This window comes from Cryptomeria japonica, chromosome 3 (assembly GCF_030272615.1).
Source record: "Cryptomeria japonica chromosome 3, Sugi_1.0, whole genome shotgun sequence".
Classification (NCBI taxonomy): Eukaryota; Viridiplantae; Streptophyta; class Pinopsida; order Cupressales; family Cupressaceae; genus Cryptomeria; species Cryptomeria japonica.
In genome coordinates, this window is record NC_081407.1 from 105,855,276 (window position 1) to 105,874,820 (window position 19,545).

General features: G+C 33.7%; 1 protein-coding gene and 1 long non-coding RNA gene across 2 annotated transcripts; one reads left to right on the top strand and one right to left on the bottom strand.

The window, feature by feature from the left end:
* Positions 1-7,174: 7,174 nt before the first annotated feature.
* LOC131075804 (homeobox-leucine zipper protein ATHB-21) lies at positions 7,175-10,260 on the bottom strand. The gene is made up of 3 exons (XM_058012704.1): positions 9,849-10,260; positions 9,345-9,751; positions 7,175-7,855 (listed from the first exon to the last, which is right to left on the bottom strand). The coding sequence occupies exons 1-3, from the start codon at positions 9,928-9,930 to the stop codon at positions 7,472-7,474; spliced, it is 873 nt and encodes a 290-aa protein (XP_057868687.1). The 5' UTR covers positions 9,931-10,260; the 3' UTR covers positions 7,175-7,471.
* On the top strand, positions 7,796-19,191 carry LOC131075805 (uncharacterized). Its single transcript, XR_009113258.2, has 3 exons — positions 7,796-7,886; positions 8,289-8,454; positions 18,663-19,191. It is a non-coding gene; the product is annotated as an uncharacterized LOC131075805 (long non-coding RNA).
* Positions 19,192-19,545: the final 354 nt, after the last annotated feature.

Below are 19,545 nucleotides of genomic sequence, written 5' to 3' on the forward strand. Positions count from 1 at the left end.
GTTAGGCTAGGGTTTTGTGGTTGAATTCATTTAGTCTTTCAACATTGTTGTTATCCATTTTTACCATAAACACTTTTTACTTGGACACAAATTGAAGTGTTGATTGTGAATTTCCTTAAGTTTGATGCAAGAAATGAGATTTGTCTTGTCTTGTTTTAAGCACCAAATATAAGTGAATCCTAACTTGCAATGAAAGCAAATTTGTTTGTGAGTTCTAGAGTGCCAAAAATGAAGTGTTTTTGCAGTTGATTTTTAAGCGCCAAGTGAAAATTTTCAAGTTTGCCTATCTTGCATGAAAAACAAAATTTGTTTGTAAGTTTTAAAGCACCAAATGAAAATTTTCAAGTTGCCTATCTTGCCTGAAAAACAAAAATTTGTTTGTAAGTTTTAAAGCACCAAATGAAAATTTTGATCTTAAGCAACAAAAGATTTAGTTTAAAACCTGCACACGAAACAAAAAGTTAGTATATAGTGGGCTTCTACAAGCCTAAAAAAATAATTTTATCGGTTACAAGGCCTTTTTTACAACGTTTTATTACAATAGCGCTACTCTGTGTGAAAACAAAAGCGCTACTTAACACAAACACGCGAAAGTATAGACAAAAGCGCTAAAGCAGGATATTAATGCAGAAGGAAAAACGCGCTAAAACATAAACAAAAGTGCTAATAAAAAGACAAAAGCGCTAGACTATAGATAGAAGCGCTAAACTTTGGACAATGGCGCTATTGTAGAAACAAAAATGGTAGAATACTAAATGACAATAGCGCTAAAGCACGAACAAAAGCACTGAAGCGCGACCTGTGTGTCAATCTAAACAGTCAAAAAGTTAGTTGTCAAAAAAAATTGTTGTTGGGATTCACGTTGGGTTCACCAAATGATTCTCTACAAAAAGAACAATGTTAGACTAAAACCTGTGGTCGTATAACACACAAAAACACAAGAAACAAAGATAGATGTTAGTGTTAATCAACCAAAAACTAGTCTAAGCAACATATCAAAAGAGGCACTAAAAACATGATGAAATATTTAACTATGGAAGCAAATACAACAAGGCATCTCCAAATGCCTTCTAACATGCTCTTAGCTCCTTCTCCCTTGTTCCTCTCCTCTCCAAGTTCCAAATTAGTGTAGCTCTCAGCAACTTTTTGCACTATGGATGCCTTATGAAGATTCACGATTGAAATGATGAATAATCTAAAATGTTATGCAAATGTGAACAAGAGCTAAAACAAGAGATTATCTAATTAGCTAGTGTTGATTTTAAAACAAAAGAGTGAATATGATTGATTATCTAATGCTCTCTAAAAATGGCTATAATGTAGATGCATACAAGTTTCCAGGATCTGGATTATGAAGAAATGGGCTCTATTTATAGGAAAAATAGAGCAATGGAGGGTTGAGATTGAGTAATCTCAACAAGGGTTAGGATTGAATGATATTCAATCCATGTGAGGGCTTTCAACCCAATCCCAGGATGACAAGTGTCAACATGAGAGGGGTTGAGAGGAGAGGGAAGAAACATTAAATGCTTGACATGACCTGAGAGTTAACTTGGGAGTTAAGGTCAAGGTTGGGTTGAGTGAATAAATTCATTATTCAAAGAATAATGCTTTTATCCAATGGATAAACTCTTGTGCAAAGGTTAAAGGGATAACCATGGTCAAAGCAATAAATGCTTGAGAAGACACATGGGTCACATGAGGGTTGAGTTAGGGGTTAACCATAAATGGTCGTGTAAGAGTCATTAGTGGTTTGGAAGACTTTAGAGGTTGGTTTGTTGAACACATAAAGCATTAAATGTTTTTCAAAGACTTTGGAGTCTTTGAGAAGTGATTTCAAGTTGCTTAGGAATGTGACAATAATTAGGGGATGGATTAGGCTAATTAGGAAGGGGTTAGAAGAATCTCGAAGGGGGTTTAGGAGTGCAAGTGGATTTGGTGGGTGAGGGAAAATAAGATTTTAAAAATAAAATTAATTTATTTCAACTTGTGGTTGCAACTTGCATTTGTAGGAAAATGCAAGTGGGGAGGGGGGGGAAGGGGGGCTGAATGATTTAAATAAATATTTTTAACTATTTATTTAAAAGAGGAAAGGGGGATTTAAATTGAATAAGTATGATTTATTCATTTAATTGATTTGTGAATTTGGTTTAATGAATTAATTAAAATAAATTGAATAATTTATTTAATTAATAGGAGAATGTTTGAAGATTAATTAATTAAATATTTAATTTAATTAACTGATGGCTAGTGGGTTTTTAATCAAATAAATAGCAAATATTCATTTAATTACAATGGATAGATTTATGTGACTACACATACTATCTACAGTAGTATCATCTGATTGTGGGTAAGGTTTCCCACTGTGGTTTTTCCCCTTACAGGGTTTCCACATACAAATATATGTGTTATGTGTTGTGGATGTTATTTATCTTTCTGTTTTATACATTAAACTTTACCAGTAGTGTTATTAACTGTTAAACTGTCTACCAGCATTAAGTTTGGTTTACCGGTATTATGCATTAAGTTTGGTTAAGTTATATTTGGGTTGAAATTAATAGACAATTGATTCAGCGCCCCCCCCCCCCCCGCTCTCAGTTGCCTCTGGGTCCTAACAAGATTAGGGTTGGAGTTCAACTGAGAGTTAGGGTTCAATTTTGTTTAATGTTAGAGTTAAGTACTAATTTGGTTTAGGTTTTGGTTTCAATTTGGTTTAGGGCAAATATTTCAAGGGACCTCTTGGTCTATGTTTTTTTTTTTTTTATAGATTATATTGTGATTCGAAACATTAATTCAAAAAATTATCACATAATTAAATTTGAAAGAATTTTATAAAATTTATATGATAGTTTTATAAATTAATATTTCTAGAATTTTTATGATCCATTTTTTTAATAATAGACTATATTATGTATATGAAGATCAAGAAATTTCACCATCCTTCATCACGTTAGTATTGAATTATTGTTATTGTTCATGGAAATATATATATATATATATATATATATATATATATATATATATATATATATATATATATATATGGAAATATATATATATATATATATATATATATATATATATATATATATATATTGTCGTATGCTAAAATTCATTAAATGCAAATCAAATACGAATGAAAGGGAAATCACGAATCCCTATCCTAATTAGAATTCAAACAAACAGACAATGGAATAATGCAAAATAAGCAAGAGATAGGAATATAAAGTTTATCAATCAAAATCCCCTATTCCAAGACTACATATAGCTTTCATTGCTCTTCTCTTTTTTGTGGTATGGTGGCAATCACATATCACACTGGCAACTTGCAAATGACACAAAAATTCAAAGTTCGTGATTGTTGAAAATGGATATTGAATGCTCAATTTATAGATTTTTGGAGAGGATTGCATGAGAAGTGAAATAGATTGATCAAGAGGTGGAACTCAAGTGAGCTCACATTTTGATTGATAGTTGAACTGTTGATTTGAAGGTGGAACAGAAACAAAATTGAATGAATAGATTAAATAAGTCCACTGATTGAGAAAAAACTGATTGAAAGATGAAAAAGAATTATTGAAGGAAATAAAGAGGAGGAGACAGTTAACTGATTGAAAGTTGATTGAGAGCTTTATTTAGAAAAAACTATGTAGAAGATAGAAATAGAGATTAAAGAGATAATTGAATTAATTAATTTAGAATGTGCTTGAACTTTAACTTTGATTTTCAATTTAATCCTTGCATGAGATTTTAATTCAAATATTGAATTTATTTTAAATTCAATTTGTTATTTGAATATATTTAGAACTTGACTTTGATTTTCAATTTAATCTTTGAAATCATGTACATGTATTTGAAATTGGAAGAAATTAGAATTAAATGAAATTAGAAGAATTAATTAACTAATTAAATAATTTAAAGAAACTATTTGATTATTTTAAAATGGACTTTAATTAAATAATAAAGATTATTTAAATCAAATGATCAAAATCATAATTAATTAAATAATTAATATTTAACTAATATTCAGAAGAGGGTTAATGATTAATTGATTAACTAAATAGAGATAGAAATTGAAAATGAATTTATTTAAATAATAAAAATTATTTAAATTGAGGATTAATAATCATAATTAATATTTAATTAATATTAGAAAATGGTTTAAATGATTAAATGAAGATATAATTGAAATAGAATAATTAGTAAGATGACGAAGAAATATGAAATTAGAAGAGTAAGATTAATTAACTTAATTAAATAATTAAATAATTATTTAACTAATTAGAGGCATAATCAGTGCATGATCAATGAGACATTTTTAGGTGTCTACACACACATATATATAGATATACATATGTATATATACATATATATATGTATATATGTCTATATATATGTATAGATATATATACATATATATACATATATATATATATACATATATATAGACATATATACATATATGTATATATAACAAGACGAATCCAGCTCATTTTCATCAAACTTGTGTTGGCAATATGAAGGAATTGATTATATGTTGCATTGATGTTTGTCATTGATGTCAACACTAGCTTATTTGGTTATCTACCGAGTTCCGATAGAATGATTGGATTGTGATGATGATCAGGAGATTGGTCTCTGGTATATGGTTTGGTTTGGTCACTCATGTGCGTATCACATTTAGTTGGTTTGGGATTTGGTGATCCGAAAGTTATCATATGTTCTAGTAAGCCTTTTGGTTACCGGTAAGGGTTTTACTGGCATAGCCTTGTTGAAGATCTTTTGATGGATTTGATAAGTGGTGTTGGTGTGGCTTCTAGAAGGTTCTCATGATGTTGATGGTTATCTTGTTCATGTTTCAGTTGATTGATGGTGTTGCATTTGGCTTATGGTGATCTATTTTAGGTCTGGTGCTATTTTGTGTTATTATCTTCTAAGTTATGGACCAGTTTGTGTAACGTGTTGGTGGATGCTCTTGATGCGTTATCAGTTGGATTTATTGATTAGATAATGTTGTTTCGGCCTTAGGACGACTTGGGTTGCGGATTTATGTAATGAATTTATTGATTAGATAATGTTGTTTCGGCCTTAGGACGACTTGGGTTGCGGATTTATGTAATGAATTTATTGTATTATCTTTTAGGTGGCCAACCTAATTGTTTAGGTCTAGGGTTTGTATAAATATGATGTAAGATCTTTTTGTAGATCATAGGATGGTTATGGTTATGGGATTATCTGTGTGTGAATAAAGTTGTAATCATATGCAGAGTTTTTGGTCAATCATAGGTGATCGAATTGGGTTTGTGTAAGAGGTTTAAGATGTATGGTATTGAGCTTAACTAGAACTGTACGCAGGCATAGGAGATGTTATTCTTGTAGTTCAATCTTATTTCCAGATTGTAGTATGAAGATTTCTTGTAGTCAGTGAGGCTCCTTAGTGATGAGCAGTGCGCTCTAGGAAGTGTGACTTCCTGCATATGCATACCCCTTATTGTAATCACATACTTACTGCAGAAGTATCATCTGATTGTGGGTAGGGTTTCCCACCATGGTTTTTCCCTTTACCGAGTTTTCCACGTACAAATCTTAGTGTTATGTGTTGTGGATGCATGGTAAATGTTTTATGATTTATGGTTGTTCTTAATTGATATATTTTCTATTCGGGTATTTGGTTTATGCATTCTAGTAAAAGGTTTAAAGTGCTTAAAGTTTCATAATTTGTTGACAATTGATTCATCCCCCCCATCTTAGTTGCCCACCGTTTATCCTAACAACTTGTAACTTCTAATTACAATAAAAAGAGACAATAACAGTATTTGTATAAATACATTGGTGATAGTCAGAGCTTTGTTGGGCCTCTCAATGTTATCTCCCTTTGTCTCATCCCCACCCATAATGCATGAAAATAAAAGAAAATGATAAACAAAACAGACAAATGATACTCTTCCTATGTTGTTAAATCATGCTCAGAATCCCACTTTACCTCTGCCAATTTTTTAAAAGGGAACTTTATAGAACATTTTTTATCTAAAGGCAATAAACCCTCATGCTATGTTCTAAAAGAAACAAGTTTAGCAATGAATGTGTAGTTAAATAGAAACTTATCTCAAAGATGGAAAAATAGTTCAACTTGGAAACTACCCATTCTTTATCTATTTTTTTTTTCTTTTTGTTTTTATAACATAGATAAGAAAGTGTGGTGCTAGTCTATAGTTATGCCTAATGTAAAATTAATATAAAATAATAATAATTTAATTTTTCACTATTTTACTTAAACAATATAATATTATAATCTATAATATAATATATATCATTTTATAATATTTATTATAAAAAAATGTAGTAATTCAATTTTTTTTAAAATAGGAATTAATATTTTTCATTTTTAAAATATTTTTAAAAAAATCATAATTCTTTTAAAATATGAATTTAGAAACTTACTTTAATTAAGTCTATTTTTAGGACATGACAATTTATTATTTAATATTTAAAAATAATATTTTTTGTAAGGATATATTTATCCATGTCATTATTATGCTTTTTAAATATAACATGGCTAATAGTAATAATAATAAAAATTAGATTTAATTTTTTTTTTGCTTTGAAAATTTAAAAAAATTGCATTTAAAACTTATAAAATTTGATAATAATAATAAAGAAAACATTTTCTTTTTCTTTGTATTTAAAAATATATAATCTTATAGTAATAAAGAAAATTAAATATTTTTTTCTTTTGCAAACAAAAAAACATCTAAAAATTATAAAATCTAATAATAATAATGTAATACTCCTACATGGAAGGTCTTTAGATTCATGTTTACTTGACTGGTTCTTAGGAGAGAAAACCTAAAAACATAGGCTTCATGTCAAGACATTTGTTAAATTCATATAAACTCTTACTAATTGTCAAATTGTATTTTGTTTATTTTGTGCCTCGTTCCTTGCAATATTTTGAATTGCTCACTAGTATATTTTTATTTTAAATCTCAATATAATTTGAAACACATTCAAAATAAAGATAAAAATGCATGAAAATGCAGTTTTCACTCTTACAATTATTAAGATATAATAAAATGTGTAAGTTATGAGTAAATTTTTACAACCACTACAATCTTGAAACCCAATGTTACTAAAATCTTAAAACCATATGAATAAAACTAGTTGCACATTACTCTGAAGCAGAAATTTGATGTTTCAGCAGTTTCATTGTTTAATGGAATGCATGCACTGGATGATTAATAAAAATAAGGCCAGTCGCCCCTTCCATTGGTCCCACTCTAAGGACTACAAACACGTTGCTTAGTCTTGAACGGACCACAGACTCACATGTACGGCAAAAAGACAAGCAACCCCAAAACGCAATACATTAACATTTTGTCTATATTACTTGTTCGGTACGCCGACAATTACATACGGACAATTGTAGAGAAAATGGGCGTGACCTATATTCATACCAAGGTAAACTACTATTTCAGGGTTTGGCGTGTGAACAGAAGGTAAGCCACTGGCTCTCCTCTGCTGTTATTGCACAGTCATCGTAATAAAAATCATCACAAAAATTATGAGTGTACATCAGAGTTTGAATTTTTTGTCTGCTTTTTTCGCTGTTCATTTGTGTAGGATTCGAATCGGCGTGGCTGCAGAAGCTGGCAGGACTCATGCTCTGTTCTCTTCCTTCTTCAGCTTTGTTGTCGACAACAGTATCTTGCGTTTCCTCTTCTTCTGTGTTGTTTTGAGTTGTGGCTAATATTGCGGTACAGTCGGAGGATGTAATCGTAGGCTGCTCAATTTCCTTGTGTTGTTCCGTCTTCTGACCTTTTCCAGCGTCGTGAAGCTCCTGCTTCAGCCTTGCAACCTGCACATCAAATTATTTGAATTAAGTACTGGTAAATTTACAGTGTTGGACACGCAAGGATCTTTCCCTAAAAACAAAATATTTAAAAAGTAAAATTGTTCATGTAATGATAGTTGAATGATGAATTTGTTCTTTCCAGGTTGAAGTCGTATAAGCTTGAATTTCTTAGACTTTAAACGGAAACTTTGAATATACAAATTTTCTTCATAAATATGCAACGATTTCAAATAATTTGAACTTAAGCTTTACCTGATGATGTTAATGGATGCTTAAGTTCCTTCAAATTTGATTTTCCTAAAATATTTGAAAACATTTTTTGCTTGGATCACTGATAATCTTCCTATTGCAAACTGAGTTTTATTTAATGTTTTGACTAAATACAAATCAGACTTAATTCATGAGTTTTATATTTTTGAAACTGGAATACAAACAGAAGATACGTGATGTGCGCACTGAAGCCAAAGAAATAATCTCAAGTCAAACATGCCAACTCTCTTTTGCTTTTCAACTACCTTACAAAACACAGCTGTGTGGGGACTTATGCAGAGCATTGAACAGCTCAGTGCCGGCTCTTCCGGAATTTACTATGCTGCAAAAAAGTGAGTTGAGTTTTTTAAAGTTGACTTACGTTACTATAATGAAAATTTAAAGGCATGCGTGGAAAGCTTTGATAAAAAAATGACTTAGATTAGACATTTCATTTTCAAGCAGCAGTCTTAAATCTCCTGTGCTTCTTTCCCGATTAAAGTCTATTTACATTATTATAATGAAAATTTAAAGGCATGCGTAGAAAGCTTTGAGAAAAAAATGACTTTGATTGAACATTTCCTTACCAGGCAGCAGGCTTAGATCTGCTAGGCTTCTTTTATTTGACTTACTGTAATGAAAATTTGAAGGCATGCGCAGAAAATTTTGAGAAAAAAATTGATTGGATTGAACATTTCCTTACCAGGCAGCAGGCTTAAACCTCCTATGCTTTCTTAAAATATGACTTTAATGCTGCTTATTCGCTACTCAAATTTTCTAAATCCTGCTTAGATAACCAGTATTACCAAAGGAACTCTCTATTTGTCTCCGATTACTCTAAATTTCGATTTGAACTCCAAATTTCCGTTATCAGGCTTAAAACTTTAATAACGTCTTCAGAGGCAATGGAATTTTAAGTTTTCGTTTTTCTTTAAATTTTAAGATGATTTGAATTAAAAAATTTTAAGCATATCAACCGATCTAAATTCACGTTGCTCAGAAAAAATCTGTGAAATTTTGTGTTAGTAATCAAAATTTAGTTGGCTTTAAAATACATGATTTTACTCCAATATTTTTTAACGAAACGTTCAGCTTGCTTAAAGAATTTAAATTAAAATTTACTCTGCTTCTAAAGAAAATGATCTTGATGAGGCTTCATATTTTGCAGTTTTAAGTGAAATCCTAATTCCATTTTTAAATTTGAATTCACGCTTGAAAACAATGATATTTAAGTTTCCTTTACCTCGGCTCGTAGTTTCTCCTTTTCGTAGAGTACAACGTTGAATTGCTGCTTCAACTGGTCGTACTCTTTCTGTAGCTGCTTGTTCTTCCACCTTGCTCTTCGGTTCTGAAACCAAACCGCCACCTGCCTCGGCTGAAGCCCTAATTCCGCAGCCAGCCGCATCTTCCTCTCTGACTCCAATTTATTTTCCACTTCAAAGCTCATCTCCAGCGATTTCACCTGCTCTACGCTCAGCCGCCTCTTCTTCTCCACATATCGATTCCCTGCTCCGCTGGCTTCCTCGTCTTCATTACACAAGCTGCTGCTATCTTCATACAAACTATCGTACAAATTCAAAGTTCTCCCGTAATACGCCTCAGCAGACGCAGTCGGTAGCGAGGATCCTCCCTGTAGTCCGTCCGCATTCCCTGCAAAAAAAAGAAAAAAAAGCACACACATAAAAACCACAAAATTTTCACAATATTACGTCAAAAGTTGGAAACCTCAGAAACCCACAAAACATACTTGTGCAGAACATGCGAGGCACGATCTGCTGAAGTTGCTGTAATTGAACCGCCCCATTGGCGGTCCCAAAGTTGAAAGACATGCCCACTGTGATATATCAACGCCAGTCGAAGCACACTCACTTTCTATCTCTTCCCCACGGCTAAAAATCTTCTCCCCTGCTAAAGAAATAAGGTTTCTTCTCTATTAAGATCAATCGAAAACGGCATGTATGGAAATCCGTGCATATTGAATTTAAAACAGTATTATTTGCACCGAGGTCAGAGTTTCGAATCCCCAGGCTACTATTCTGGCCTGCCTTTCACACATTTAAAAGTTTTATTTGACTATTCACTGGCGGGCCCTGGCAGCTCACAATGGCGGCGACGTCGCCAAATGGCACCGACTTTCTTCCTCCTTTTCAGGTGTCCCCCCTATATTTGGCGATTTTCGCTTTTCCCGCTAAATATACGACGGGCACCGCTAAAAATTACGACTTCGGGGCGGAGGAAAAGACAGTCGGTCACAGCCCATGTTGGGGGAGTCTGAGCATTGAATGTGTGTCAGGCTTGCAGTTTTCCGTTCCGTTACGTGACGGGTGATTTAAAAGTGCGGTATTCGTTAGTTGTTAACTTTAGGGTTGTGCTTGGTTTGGAAGAGGCGTGTGGAGGCATTTGTGGGACCCATTCAAGTAGCTTGACCGGGTTATCCTTATCGGCTCCTCCTGCACGTGACGCTCGCATAGTTTTTAGTTCAGAAACGTTGAACATTTGAAGTTAAAAGTTTTTATGGCCCTTTTTTTTTCGAAAGCTTCTCCAAAATTTAGTTTTAATGGATGCTACCTACACTTGCATCCAATAATACCTCTCATTTTTTACCCATTATAGTTTTCGGTTTTCTTTTTTCAGTTTTTTTTTTAATGCAATGATTAGTGTTGTTTTTATATAATAAGTTTTATGAATTTAATTGGATTTAATTATAATTTTTTTAAAGTTAATTTTAAGGTACAAAATTAAATTTTGTTTGATTTTGTAGTACAATATCATTCTTTTTAATTTAATATTTTAAAAATAATACTAGATTTTAAGATCTGTAGAAAAGAACAAATCTTAATATATTAACATAGATCCAAGATATCTATTATTCATTAGTATTATCATTTTAGTAGATAGCATTCATTAGTATTATCATTTTAGTAGCTAGCATGTGTAGACACCTAAAAATGTCTCATTGATCATGTACTAATTATTCCTCTAATTGATTAAATAATTCTTTAATTCTTTAATTATTTAATTAAGTTAATTAATCATATTCTTCTATTTCCTATTCTTTCATCATTTTACTAATTATTCTATTTTCTATTTTTATAATTAATTTAATCATTTTAATCATTTTTCTAATGTTAATTAAATATTCATCATTTGATTAATTCTGATTGATTCCCTAATTTAAATAATTTTTATTATTTAAATAAATTCAATTTTGATTTTTATCTCTCTAATCATCTAATCATTTATCCCTCTTCTAAGTATTAATTAAATATTTAATTAATTGTGATTAATACTTTAATTTAAATAATATTTATTATTTAATTAAAGTCTATTTCTGAATAATTAAATAGTTTCTTTAAATTATTTAATTAGGTAATTAATTCTTCTAGTTACATGTGCATGATTTCTGTTAAATTCTGTGAGAAGCAAGAATTGAGCCAGGATCTGATGTCGGTCATAGATCACATGCAACTCCAAGCAACGGATGATCGAAGATCAAAATAGCTGAATGAAGATAAATCTGATATGAGAGAAAAATAGAGATAAAGAAGAGAATTTAGAGAAGACTCTCACCGAGCTATCACTTAACTAGTGAAGGTGAGAGTATATTGCTTATTATATAGAAAAATAATAGCATATACAACCAAGAGGTGCATTAACTCCCACCTCCATAAAAAGTGGGAGGTTTTACCTACTACCCCATAAAAGGTGGGAGGTTTTTACCTACTTGGTAACTGTCAAAATATGTGGCATAACCTCCTTACATGAAAACAAAAAAGGAGTTATAAGAGGTGGCACATAAGGCCAAAAGAGGGTGAGAAACCCAATTACCCCATAACCCACTTAGGAAATGACAAAATAGTGGTTATGAGAGATGGCACAACAAGCCAAAAGAGGGTGTGTAACTCAACTACCCATGTGAGGTGGAGAGTTACACATGTAGCTAATGTATTCCACCACGTGTCCTCATATTAACCACACCTAATAACCTAAGCAAGCTTAATAATATATGTGTAGGAAAAATAAATACCCCCTAACATAAGGAAAATAAAAAAACCTACACTAACACCCCCCCTTAAGCGTAGCTTAGGTGGGTGAAAAGATGGGTCCCGGCAAATGAGGCCATTTTAGGTACCCATGTACATAAATATCCCCCCCAAAAGAAGAAGCCCCCCATAAGAGGAATAGACCCCCCCTAAATAGAGCGAGAAAGAATGAAGGACTAAGAAGCCCCTCCTGAAGTAGACACCTTTTGCATCCCAAGCAAAGATCGCAAATGAAGGAACTTGCTTTCGGTGAAAGGTTTGGTGAAGATGTCCGCAGTTTGCTCCAATGTAGAACAATACTTAAGATCAATGATGCCTTCCTGAATGAGCTCCCGAATATAGTGCATATGTATCTCAATGTGTTTCGTCCTCTGATGATGAACTGGATTTCTTGAGATCTGTATAGCACTCTGATTATCACAAAAGATGATGGTAGGCTTTCTGACTGGAATACCAAACTCAGTAAGAATATTTTGAAGCCAAATAGCCTCAGTGGTGGCATTGACTGCCCCTCGATACTCGGCCTTTGTCAATGAAAGAGCAATTGCAGACTGCTTCTTGCTCGACCAACAAACTGGACCAGAACCAAGTGAGTGGCAATACCCAGAAGTAGACCTGCGATCCTGAGAATCACCTGCCCAATCTGAATCCGTATATCCTACCAAGTCAATATCCACACCTGCTACATACTGAATTCCATAATTGTGAGTACCCTGAATGTAGTGGAGGATCTGCTTAGCTGCTTTCCAATGCAACTCATGTGGCTCCTGCATGAATCTAGAGAGCATGCCCACAGCATAAGAAATGTCGGGTCTCGTATGAGTCAAATAAATGAGGCTTCCAACAAGCTGTCAATATAAAGTGCCATCAACCAAGGGTGAAGAGCACTTAGCCTCAAGTTTGACCCCTGACAAAAATGGAGTAGGTGTAGGCTTACAATCAGCCATGTGAAATCTAGAGAGCATATCAAGTGCATACTTGGGTTGTCCAAGGAAGATTCCTGAAGATGATTGAGTGATCTCAATTCCCAAGAAGTAATGCAGAAGACCCAAGTCTGACATAAAAAATCTATCATGTAGAGCAATTTTCACTGCTTTGATGGTGGATGAGTGACTCCCTATGAGTAACAAGTCATCAACATAGAGAACCAAAAATGTGAGAGTTTCATCCTGTTGCACAATGTATACGTTCGGATCAGAATGGCACTGAGTGAAACCAACTGTCAGAAGGAATGAGTCCATCTTGGCATACCAAGCTCGAGGAGCCTGTTTAAGGCCATAGAGAGACTTTCGAAGTCGACACACAAGTGAAGGATCCTGAACAAACCCCTGTGGTTGCTCCATGTAGATTTCCTCCTGAAGGTCACCATGAAGAAATGCACTCTTCACATCCATCTGATGAACTTCCCAACGATGGGCTGTAGCTATAGCAAGAACAAGTCGAATGGAATTCATCTTAGCAACTGGAGCAAAGGTCTCAGAGTAATCAACCCCTGGAACTTGGGAAAAACCTTTTGCTACCAAGCGAGCCTTATACTTATCAACCGACCCATCCGCTGCAAATTTTGTTTGATAGATCCACTTGCATCAAACAAGTTTCCTTCCCTTAGGAAGAGGAACTAAATCCCATGTGTGATTCCTTTCCAAGGAATTGAACTCTTCTTGCATTGCAGCATCCCACTCAGGAACACCTGAAGCTTCTCGAAAGGACTGTGGATCAGAAGCTGAAGCAATGAAGAGATGTGGAGCTTGCTGAAATTGTGACCTTGTTCTTCTAGTATCTAATGGATCACCAAGCCAATCTCCTGCTGACTCAAAAGTTTGTCGAGCCCAAAGAGGCACTGAGGCTGGAGAGTCTGGGGGAGAATCATCAGCCTCTGAATGATGACTATGAGAGGAATGTGAATCCTCATCATCACTATCACCATCTGAAGTAGAGGAAGAAGACTCCTCATCAAAATTAGGAGGATTAAGATCCTCTGAAGAACTGTCATCATAATGCATTTTCTCCAATGTGATAGTGGATGGAGAGGTGGTATGAGAAGAACTAGAAGAACTCTCCTCAAAACGAACACTCCTCTCAATGAACAACTCATGAGTAGTGGGATGGAGAAGCCTATACCCTTTGACATCATCTGGATATCCAACAAATATGCAAGGCTTACTCTACGGATCCATAGCCTTGCGTTTTTTAGCTAGAATGTGGGCCCATGCAAGAGAACCAAACACTCTAAAGTGTTTAACTGTGGGTTTTCGACCAGTCCAAGCTTGAAAGGGAGTTACTCCCTTCACAGCTTTATGAGGAACTCGGTTCTGGATGTAACACGCATAGTTGATGGCCTCTGCCCAATACTGAGGTGCCAAAGACTTGGAGTGAATCATACAATTAGCCATCTCCTTCAAGGACCTATTCTTTCATTCTGCTACACCATTTTGTTGAGGACTGTATGGAACTGTGTGCTGCATGTTGATACCTTCTGAAGCACAAAACTGTTCAAACTGATTATTAACATATTCACCCCCATTATCTGTACGCAGAATGTTGATGAACTTCCCAGATTGTTTCTCTACAAAAGCTTTGAAATCTAGAAAATTTTCAAAGACTTCAGACTTTTGTTTGAGAAAGTAAACCCATGTATACCTGGAAAAGTCATCAATAAATGTCAAGACATATCTAGCCTTGCTGAAAGATGGTTGTGGAAATGGTCCTGCCAAGTCACTATGTACCAACTCCAATAGTTGTGTAGCTCTCCAAGCTTTACCTTTATCATACTTCTCCTCTGGATGCTTACCAAGAATGCACCCTTGGCAAACTCCATCAGAAAATTGAATAGAAGGCAACCCTGAAACCATTTCTTGTTGACTGAGTTGTTGCAAGTAACGGTAGTTCAAGTGGCCAAACCGTTGATGCCACAAACAACTCACCTCATCTGCATGAGTGAGTAAAATTGTCGAAGGAGAGTCAGGAACAAAGTGAGAAAACTAATATAATCTAGAATGATGATCTGCTTTTCCCACAGCAACAGTAGACCCATTATGCATTTCGTTGATTACCACTGCATCTGATGTGAACTCAACTCACTTGCCAGAACCAGTGTGAGTGATCTGATAAACAGATAGGAGATTAGTTGATAAAGATGGAACACAAAGGACATCTTGAAATGTTCCTTCACCCACATCAACAGACCCTCTCCCATGCACTTCAACAGGAGTGTCATCACCCATTAGGATGGAAGGCATAGAACATGGCTCTAAAGATGTGAAATCATCTTTTGAAGAAGCCATGTGGTGTGAAGCACCTGAGTCAATTATCCAAGAATTTGGTTGTGAAGCAATAGCAACTAGGGCCTTACCCTTTCCTTTCCCCTTACTCTTATCTATGTCCTTAGAAGATCCTTCCGATGAACTCTGTTTGACTAAATCAGGAACCTTGATATTATTCTTTTCAAGAAGATTTGAAAGGTGATCAATTTGTTTCCTTAAACACTTATGTTCATCATGACCAGGCCTCTTACAATAAGAACACTTGACCTTCTCCTTCTTAGGTTGTTCACCTTTTGATAAAGAGGTCTCATTGTCTGCTTTTGAAGTAGCAGATTTTTGATCTTTCTTCTTCTCTCCTTGGTTCTTTTGTTTCTTATCTTGCTTACTAGACCCTTTATGTTCTTTTGTGCCTTGATTTACAACTAAGGCATGTGACTTAGAGGGCTTTATTGTACCCATTTGAACCAATTTGTCCTGCTCCCTAGTGAGTTCTGCAGCAAAATCATCTAAAGAAGGCATTTTGAATGTGGTACCTAGGGCACATTTGGTAGCATAGAATGTAGAAACAAACACTGAATAATTAGGACCAAGCTTAGAAAGAATACTCAAGATCAGTTGCTTATCATCTTTCTTAGTTCCACACTGTTCCAACTGCAATCTTATAGACTTAAGTTTAGTGAAGAAGTCTTGTATAGTATCAAAATTGGTTGGATTCAACCCTATGAGTTCATTCTCCAATTGATGACCTCTTAGTTCATCCTGCTTACCAAAGAGGTTTCCCAAAGTAGTCCATACTACATTTGGTGTAGTAGCAGATTCAATGTGAAAAAGAAGGTCAGGAGAGACTGACATGCACAATGTACCAAAAGCTTCATCACATTTATTAAACCATTTAATCTTTTCTGCAGCATCTTGAGGTTCAGTTTCAAGTCCCATAGTAACACGATGATATCCATGTCTTTTCAGATATATTATCATCTTAGATTTCCATTCAAAGTAATTATATGGTGTTAAAAGTGGAACTGTAGATGCATCCATGATAGCAGACAAGAAGATTGCAAAGTGTCAAGAAGAGTGCAAGAAAGAAGACACAAGAGACACCCCCCCTTTTCACTAGTCTTTGAAATCACCCCCCCCAAATATTACAAGGTTGACACTTTATAATTAGTGCATTTACAAGGCTTTTATCAGATTACAATGCTTTCTAAGGCTTTAATGGCCAAAATAGAAAGTTTAAATACATATAAATTTAACACAAAATTTGAAAAAATTAGCCTTATTGCTGCTCAATGTATCTTAATACCTTTCCAACAACTATTCGTTTTTGTAAAATAGAGTTGTGAAAAGAAAGATATGATCTATAGAAGGGAAAAAAACATGCAGCTGATTCAACCTGCAATATCTAAAAAAGAAGGGTAGAATATTTCAATAAGACCTGCAATTATGAAGAGTGCTCATTTCCAGCTTTCCGTCAAGTACTCATTTGCAAAAAACTGACACCCGAGGCAAAAGTTATGCAACTTTAAAAAAGGTTGCTAAATTTCCCTAATAGAAAAACGACTTAAGCCTTGTTGAAACTCGATTTGTGCAAAGATTATTAATTTTCTAGAAAAACCCTCCAAAACCCAGAAGTTTTTCGATGCTGGGAACAAAACCCAAAAATATTTTTTTTCTGAAAATGAACGGAGATTAGAACACTAGGGCCGAAATGAAAATAGCTCTAGTAAAATATTTCACTCTGATTTTTTTTTACAGTGTTCTCCAAACTCTAAATTTGGTGAAATAAAAATCACTTATGATTTTTACAAGCCTTCTGGACACTCTGGAAATGCTAAAGAAGCCTCCAATATTACCAAAAATGCTGCAATCACCCAGATCCCAAAGAACACATATATAAAACCAGATTTAACTAGAAGCTTATTTTCCTTTAAACTGTTCTGATTCTCCAGATCACACGAGAATGCAAGAGAAGAGCATACTTGGTTTTTAAGAAAAATATTAGCTATCTAACAATCTCAAATCTCTCAAATAAATCAGAAAAGCAATGAGCTATACTAGACAACACGGCTCTGATACCATGTTAAATTCTGTGAGAAGCAAGAATTGAGCCAAGATCTGATGTCGGTCATAGATCACATGCAACTCCAAGCAATGGATGATCGAAGATCAAAATAGCTGAATGAAGATAAATCTGATATGAGAGAAAAATAGAGATAAAGAAGAGAATTTAGAGAAGACTCTCACCGAGCTATCACTTAACTAGTGAAGGTGAGAGTATATTGCTTATTATATAGAAAAATAATAGCATATACAACCAAGAGGTGCATTAACTCCCACCTCCATAAAAAGTGGGAGGTTTTACCTACTACCCCATAAAAGGTGGGAGGTTTTTACCTACTTGGTAAATGTCAAAATATGTGGCATAACCTCCTTACATGAAAACAAAAAAGGAGTTATAAGAGGTGGCACATAAGGCCAAAAGAGGGTGAGAAACTCAACTACCCCATAACCCACTTAGGAAATGACAAAATAGTGGTTATGAGAGGTGACACAACAAGCCAAAAGAGGGTGTGTAACTCAACTACCCATGTGAGGTGGAGAGTTACACATGTAGCTAATGTATTCCACCACGTGTCCTCATATTAACCACACCTAATAACCTAAGCAAGCTTAATAATGTATGTGTAGGAAAAATAAATACCCCCTAACATAAGGAAAATAAAAAAACCTACACTAACAATTTCAAAAACCAAATTGGAAATCAAAGTCAAGTTCTAAATATATTCAAATGCTAAATTGAATTTAAAATAAATTCAATTATTTGAATAAAACTCATGCAAAGATTAAATTGAAAAATCTAAGTTAAAATGCAAGCACATGCTAAATTAATTAATTGATTTTAATTCAATCAATTAATTAATTCAATCATTATCTCTCCAATCTCTATTTTCATCTTTTAGTTAGCTTTTTCTAAATAAAGCTTTCTTTGTCATCAATTAATTTTCCTCCAATCATCATTTTTCTTCCCTCAGTTAGCTTTTTCTCAATCAGTTAACTCAATTAATCTATTCAATCTATCATGTTTTACCTCCAAGTCAGCAGTTCAACTATCAATCAACATGTGAGCTCACCTGAGTTCCACCTCTTGATCAATCTGTTCTACCTTTTAATCAATCTTTTCCAAAAATCTATAAATTGAGCATTCAATCTCCATTTTCAACAATCACGAACTTTGAATCTTTGTGTCACTTGCAGGTTGTCAGTGCAATATTTGAGAGACATCATACCACAAAGAAGAGAAGAGCAATGGAAGTTATACGTAGTCACGGAATAGGGAGTTTTTAATTGATTTGATTTATAAACCCTATTTTGGTTGTTATTGTGTTATTTCATTGTTAGTTTGTTGGAATTCTTTCATTAGATAGGGGTTCATGATTTCCGTTTGCTCCTAATTGAATAACTTTATGAAGATGAATTTTGCATCCTACAACATGCATTGCATCATCAATTTATATTAGCATTTACATTTAGCAATAGATTAAGGCTTATTGTGTGGTTTCTTGCTATCTTTAATCTTTACATTTTAAAATCGTTAAATCAGATTTAAGGGGTTAACTAAAGGAAAAAATCTTTGCCTAACAAAATCTTCTATGATGTTTATTGATGCCTTCTAGTGGTGTCTTCTTATTATCTTATTACATATTTGTCACATGACATTACACATGACACTTATTATTTGCTTATTAGGATTCAATAACCATATAGTTTTCTCCTCTCATCTAATTCCTTGCATCCCTTGTGTACAATCAATAGGATTTATATATGTAATATCTTTGATGAATATGTAATGATTATATCATGGTTGTGACAATCTATTGAAGTCCAAGTGGACTCTTATCATTACTTATGTTCAATTACTAATTTGCTCCAAGTAGAATCTTGATATTTTGAGTTGGAATCCTATTATTCCTATTTCAAACGAGTCTTATTATTATTTTTTCTCCAAGTAGAATCATAGTAAGTATATTTTTTAATCTGTGTAGTTACTTATCATTTCTATTCAAATCATAATCATTTTGTCCATTTTTTATCTTGTTGATAAATTTTTAATCTTACTTTTCATTCATAGACATTGTTA

Bases quoted from the DNA above. Each gene is read 5' to 3' on its own strand.
- LOC131075804 (XM_058012704.1), bottom strand. From the start codon at position 9,930: ATGTCTTTCAACTTTGGGACCGCCAATGGGGCGGTTCAATTACAGCAA. The intron at 9,752-9,848 runs GTATGTTTTGTG...TTTTTTTTGCAG, and splicing joins GCCTCGCATGTTCTGCACAA to GGAATGCGGACGGACTACAG. The intron at 7,856-9,344 runs GTAAAGGAAACT...TTTGATGTGCAG, and splicing joins AGGAGAAACTACGAGCCGAG to GTTGCAAGGCTGAAGCAGGA.